Raw genomic sequence first — 6,465 nt, forward strand, 5'->3', positions numbered from 1 at the left:
TCTGCAAGTAGATCCAGGGAAATACGAAAGGCAGCCTTGTACAAATCAAAACCCAAGGGAACTATTCTTCCACAGTATACTGCATAAGATATTCTAGTTCCCTTAAGGAGAAGCAAAATGTAAACAAAAAATCTAACAGAAACACAATCTCAAACTCCAAAGTAGGTTATCAACTTTGGTCACACAGAAAAATGTTTTCTCAAATTCCAGCTATACTTTTGAGTTCTAATGACTAAAAAATTTCACTTCCCAGAACTCTCTTGGAAATTCTAAAAAGAGGAATTCTGGAGATTTATGAATGTAATAGCAGCTAGTTCTAAAACAATCAATTAATTTTAAAGTTCAGGGTGGAGGTGCTGTTAGCTCATCTAATAGCCAGTTTAAGATAGGGATAATTATATCTTAGGCAAGGATTTTTAAAAAATATTAAATAGTTCAAATATCCAGAGATAGTCTTATAATGAAAAACAGAAACCTACAAGTGGCAAAATACAAAAGCATCCATGACAACTAAAGAAGTTCTTTAAAAAAAAAAACTGTCCAAAGCAGAAGTGTGCCAGGAGATAATAAACAATGCTGAATTCTCCAATTTGCTCATTACAATTTAACAGAAAGTGGCCGTGTTCATCAGCTTCATAGGACAGTCAGATATGTTCCTCACACCCCTATGGTAGACACTGAAGACTGTAAGCCAGATTGAGTCTACCTTTGCTTGCTCTGTTTTTGCACATAAGACACAGACTTGTATGCACCCCAGAAAATCCTCAAGCCCAGTGCCAACAAAAAGGAAAAATCTGGGGGGCAGGGGGGTGTGTGTTAGAAAACTACTGACTAGTCAAAAAAGGAAGGAGCAAACTGAATTTAAAGCAAGTTCCCTATAGATGCAAAAAAGAGAAAAATATACTCAATCACTGCAGTTTTTATATTCAAAGGGCAGCTCAGCAGGCTAGAGATTACATATGAAGTAAAATATTTTAAAAGAGAAGGAAAAGGTGATGACCAATTATTAGAATTCTCTCATGATTCTATAATCCAAGGAACAATTGCTTGAAGTTGCAATGACTAAATGAAAGATGGTTTCCTTGGCCAGGAAAGTGAACTCCAAAAGTTATTTTACAACACAGACCTCCATGTGGGAGGAAAAGCTGAAAAAGGATGTTAGATAAAAATGCTATTAATTCTATTGAAGAAAGTTGATAATACTGAATGTACAATGTTTTTTTATTGTAAGAATTCATATCTATACATAAAAAAGTAACTTTTCAAAAAGCCTGTGGCCTCAGCAGATTAAAATCTTCCAAGTCCCACTAAAAATATAAAAAGTTCACCACCCTAAATTAACACGGGCCACAGACAAAACAATTTGAACAGCTGCACTCCTTGTAGACATGTAATATCCCACATTTATATTATCCTGCAAGGTTTACAAAGTGCTTTTCTCATAAACCCATGAGATAGCCCATCATCAGTGGTGAAGAATATACAGAGAACAATTGATATTTAGGGATTACTTCCTCTGAAAGACTTACACTGAAATTTAAATGGCAAAAAAAAGAGAACAAATAGTGAATTTATAACTTGCTATTAAAGGCCAAGAAAAAAGGGTCTAAAAATAAAGTTTGCTGCCATGCAATGCTTAATGTACAACTTTACCAAAAGCAAGAGATGAAAGATATCTTAAGAGTTTCAATCCTTGGATTCCAGATCCTTAAAAGCATTCCATCTTTGCTACTCCAAACTTCTAGCATAAGGTTTCTTCATCTATTAAAACAAATAATATGAACTAAGACAATTAAGTTTCTTTCTTGCTTTTTTTTTAAACTTCAATCAGCTGCTCTAGAAGAAAGGATTGCTCAAGGCAGAACAGAATTACAAATTTCATCACACAACACAAGGCTGTGCTAGCCAACAGTGCGGTCAAGTTTCATCGCTAATAGATTAAAACTAAATTCTACCACAAAGCTGCCAATTCCCTATACAATCTGGCTGATGGTCCACAAACAACAGTCATTGCTAGAGAAAGGAGGCACCAAGTGTACATTTCTGAGTCATGGTGGTTGTACGGGCCACACAAAAAACCCCAAACCAAACCCGGAATCAAAGAACACGGTCCCCAGCTCTTCGCCCCTGGAAGCAGACCACCAGAAAGCGGCTGAAGGGGGACGAGGGGGTGGCTGCCCCCAATTCAGCCCATTCTCCCGCCCCTCACACAGGGTCGCGAGCATTCTCTCAAAGGGCAGAACTAATTGCTCGCCCCGTTCCTCAGCGCTCCCTCTCCCGTCCCGGCCCCGAGGACGCCTCGCTTCTCTACATCTTACTCCCGCTCATTTCCTAGCCTCTCGGTGAACCTCCTCAAAGAATACTGACTGCCCACTGCGCTGTGTGAAGGGCCCTAATGCGGATGCCTCACCCTGGCTGTCCGGGACTTTCCTGTCTCTCTTTTCTCCTCGCCATCACCAATGCTCTCATCTCTATTTTTCTCATCTACGGCACAGCCTCGGTGGCAGTCCTTGGGCCTAAGTGCAGCAGGCTATGTGCCTGCAAAAAGGATACAGAATGATGGATGGCAAATGCTATTATCCCCTAAGAGGGAAAATGCTCAAGCATGTATGTGAAGGACAAAGAATAGAACAGGGAGTCAGCCTAAAGAACATTCCGGTTCATTCTACAGTAGAAAGCCTGTGTAATTAATTAGAACAGGGGCCCAGAAACCAACGCTAGGCCCGATCTCTGTTATTCCTGACATCCTGACAAGAACCTTCTTAAGAAGCTTGGGGAGGGGGGCTGAAGTCACTTTAGGGAAATGAGAGCTCGGGCTCGGGGGGTCTGTTATCTTGGCCTCTCATTCTCTGAAGACTCCCAGGGCAGCCGAGGCACGAGTTCTCTGTGTCCGAGAGCAGGACGCCGGCCGCCCTCCTGCTTTCCACACAGGACCGCCTGCCTTCAGAATTCAGGGAACTTGACTTCCCTGCTGGGCTCCCTCGTCGAGCTATTGTTTTGCAACCAGAAAGCGTCCAAGCGATGGCCTGAGCAGTGACCCAAGCCCTACAGCCCCCGCCATGCTTCCAGAAAAGGACGGCTCCCCACGTCCTCTCTGTCACCTGTCGGCCAAACCAGGGCATGTGGTGGGGGGCCAATGTGATTTCCTAGATAAACCAGAACCCCATTTTGATGGAAGATCTGCTTCAAATACTGTGGCCACCCTTAATCAAGGCACTTCTGGGGGGAACAATCTTCAGACATGTTAGTGGCTACAAAAATTATCTAGGAAGAGCAAATAGGGGGGGGGGGGGTGCGTGGGGAGGGGAGGGAGTGTCCAGTGGGCCGTAGGCTTGCTGAGGGGGGCTCTCCGTGAGGTGGCTAAAAGCAAACTCTACAGAGCTCCAGACCCCAAATGTGCAGGAAGCCATAAGACTCTCCCGTTACCCCTGCCCTAATCTGGCCTTCCCCTTTCCTTCCCTCATTGCCTCAGGCTGGAGCACTGGCCCTCTGGCAGGCCTCTGCCTCCCACTGCAGACCTGTGTCTCTCCTTAAACCCACAAGCTGAACACAAAAGCTTGTTTCCATACACCTACATTTCTCAAGTGGAATGATTTCATTCGATGGTCAAGGATCATTGAGCTGCCTTTGCAGTCTGACTCCCCTTTTACCCCTCCCCAATGTTGAGCACCTCGTGGGAATTCTCAGGGAGGAGCCTAACCAGAGCTGCCCCACTCTGGGGATCGCTTGGTGGGGAACATTCAGCAAATATTTCTCCCCCCTGGAGCAAAATCAGAGATGTCATCTTTAAACTGAAAAAACCCGAGGTTTTTGTGACAAATATATACCGAAGATGATTCCAATATGTTTGAAAGAGTCACAGACATGGGCTAAAAATCAATAGCAGTCCATTCACTAAAGAAATGTACAAAGCAGAACAATTTGGACTAGTACAGACAGCAAATGCACAAAAGATGATTAAAGTAAAGGAATTGGAGGCCTATTTATTCCATGTAAGTACTCACCTGACTCTTGCAAGTATCTATATACCAAGAAGTTGACCTCATCACTGCTTATACTCATCTTTATTCCCACTTAAACCATGAGGTCACAACACAGGATATAACCCTAAAAATAAAACAAAGTAAATTATTTTCTCAATTATTTTAAAACAATGTAAGAAATTATCAAAACAATGTTTGAATTTAATTGATGTAAAGTAAAGCTTATCTAATACCTGTTAACATACATTGATAAACAAAAACTTTTGAAAATTATTTTAGAAGTCGTTATGACCAAGCTTTTGCCCATTTAATAACTCTCCTCCCACCTACCCTGCCAAGGCCAATCCAAGGCACATGGAGATGTTGAAGTAAGCATAAGATTTCTAATGTTTCCCTAAAAGGGATCTGGAAAACCTTCTTTAATTCTGTTGTTGCTGCTAATGTTGAGTCACATCCCACTCTCCATGACCCTCTTTTGGGATTTCCTGGCAAAGATACTGGAGTGGTCTGCCATTTCCTTCCCTAGTGGATTCCCAAATGGATTCCCAAAACAAAGGTGAAGTGGCCTGCCCAGGTCACATAGCTAGTGAGTATCTGAGACCATATTTTGAACTCAGGTCTTCCTGAATACATTAGCACAAAGCCTAAATAAAATGGAGAAACTTACTTTTTTTTCCTTAATGGCAAAATGTCATGAATTAGAATAATTAAAATATACTAGCCTTGTAACCTTTGAAAATATGGGTAAAACTATTTAGACATGACAGAAAGAACCATTCATTAAATCAATTCTTATTCACACTGAAGAATTGTTTTAAGAAAGGGTATTAGATGATCCTTGAGTGCTAAAAGAAAAAGACTTCATATTTACCCTCCTGCACTAAGAGATCCTGACACCCTTTTCTGCTTCTCTTTGTAAATGGGTTAAACAAAAGTTAAAGAACCTTTGAGTAAGTGGTAAAATCAAATGGTCTTGGCACAGTTACTTATACTTACTTTAACAGAGCTAAAGCACTCGTAGAAATTCAAAAAAATAATAATGGATGAAAAATGCAATGAATTAAGAGAGATAGGAAAGGATCCTTCCTACTAAGACAATTCTGTTTTACTTTCTTGTTTTACTTCACTGTTTGGAGTGAAGACTTGTCTTCTAGAGACATTCATTTAATCATATATGTTCACCAAATAAATGGGTATGTTTACTTTCTCAAAGGGTAGTGATGAAGGTAAAGATGATGATGATCATGATTTCCAAAAATATTGACAAATAATACTTCATTTGATCCTCATGATGCTGGGAGCTGAGTTTCTATCAGTATCCTCGTTTTACAGAGAAGGAAACTAAGGCAAGAAGAAAGAAAGTGTCTTGTTCTGGATGGCACATCTAGAAGCCAAATTTGAACTTAGATCTTCCCAACTTGAGGCCCACGGCTCACCACTGACTTGCTGGCTAATACCTGGCCAGCTGAGGCCATTAGTCCTTGTTTCTCTTACAGGAAGTCAAGATTTAAGTCTTAATACTTTTCACTGGTTGCACCTAGGTGGCACAGTGGATAGAGTGCCGGGCCTGGAGGTGGGAGGACATGGGTTCAAATACAGCCTCACAGACTTCCTAGTTGTGTGATCCTGGTCAAGTCACTTAACCTGGCCCTTGCCCTTCTGTTTTGGATTGTTATCTTATAAGACAGAAAGTAAGGATTTAAAAAAAGAAAGAAAATAACTATCTGTGGTGTTCAACAGGATGTAAAAAAAAATAATAATAATTTTTTTTTGATCAGACAGTTCTTAATTGCTTCACTAACTTGCAGCAGCCTAAGGTGTGCAGCGCCCCCTCCCAGATGCGCCCCAGCAGGGGCAGGCTGGGGAATCCACGCACACAGTGGGAGCCCTGCCTCCACCGCCATGTGATTCTTCTTTCTAAGGTGGCTGCAGCCTGTTGGGAGTCTCGATCATCTTCCTGCTCCCTCCAAGCCCAGCATCTGGGACATTCCCTGACACAATGACAAATGAATTTCTGTGAGCTCCACTCTGGGAGAGGATCAGTCAAGGACTCAGCTGAATATTGGAGACCCGACAATGAACGGTACTTGGGGGCCAAGCTGGAGCCGAGGGACCGTCTCAGCAGCGCAGCTTCCTCATCTGTCAATACGGCGGGCTGCTCGCGAGCTCTTTCCAGCTCTAAATCCTATAAACCAAGGGCTGCCCTCAACAGTCAGAGCAAAGCAGGGCGAGGTTGAGATCGGCGCGTGTGCAAAGGTGCGGAACAGCTCGGACAGGCCCCAAAGAGCCAGGAGGGACCAAGGAGCCCCAGCCGAGGCTCATCAGGGAGGTCACATGACGGTGCATCTTCTCGTGGAAAAAGTCATGGGACCAAACCCTGGTGATCCTTCGTCCCGTCCGCTTTACTCTGATTCTGTCGGCCCAGATCCGGCCCAACAGCCCGGCCCCGCTTTACTTGTGGATACGCTCAGCACCAACATAC

At 42.9% G+C, this 6,465-nt stretch overlaps 1 protein-coding gene across 1 annotated transcript in view; it reads right to left on the reverse strand.

The window, feature by feature from the left end:
• TBL1XR1 (TBL1X receptor 1) overlaps positions 1 to 4,091 on the reverse strand; it is a 35,029-nt gene extending 30,938 nt beyond the window's left edge. Inside the window, exon 1 of the mRNA XM_044670940.1 lies at positions 4,005 to 4,091. Coding sequence (XP_044526875.1) covers positions 4,005 to 4,062 — 58 coding nt within the window. The 5' untranslated portion in view covers positions 4,063 to 4,091. The remainder of the gene's footprint in view (positions 1 to 4,004) is intronic.
• Between the last annotated feature and the right edge of the window lie 2,374 nt (positions 4,092 to 6,465).

Source organism: Gracilinanus agilis, chromosome 3 (genome assembly GCF_016433145.1).
Source record: "Gracilinanus agilis isolate LMUSP501 chromosome 3, AgileGrace, whole genome shotgun sequence".
In the NCBI taxonomy this organism is placed as follows: domain Eukaryota; kingdom Metazoa; phylum Chordata; class Mammalia; order Didelphimorphia; family Didelphidae; genus Gracilinanus; species Gracilinanus agilis.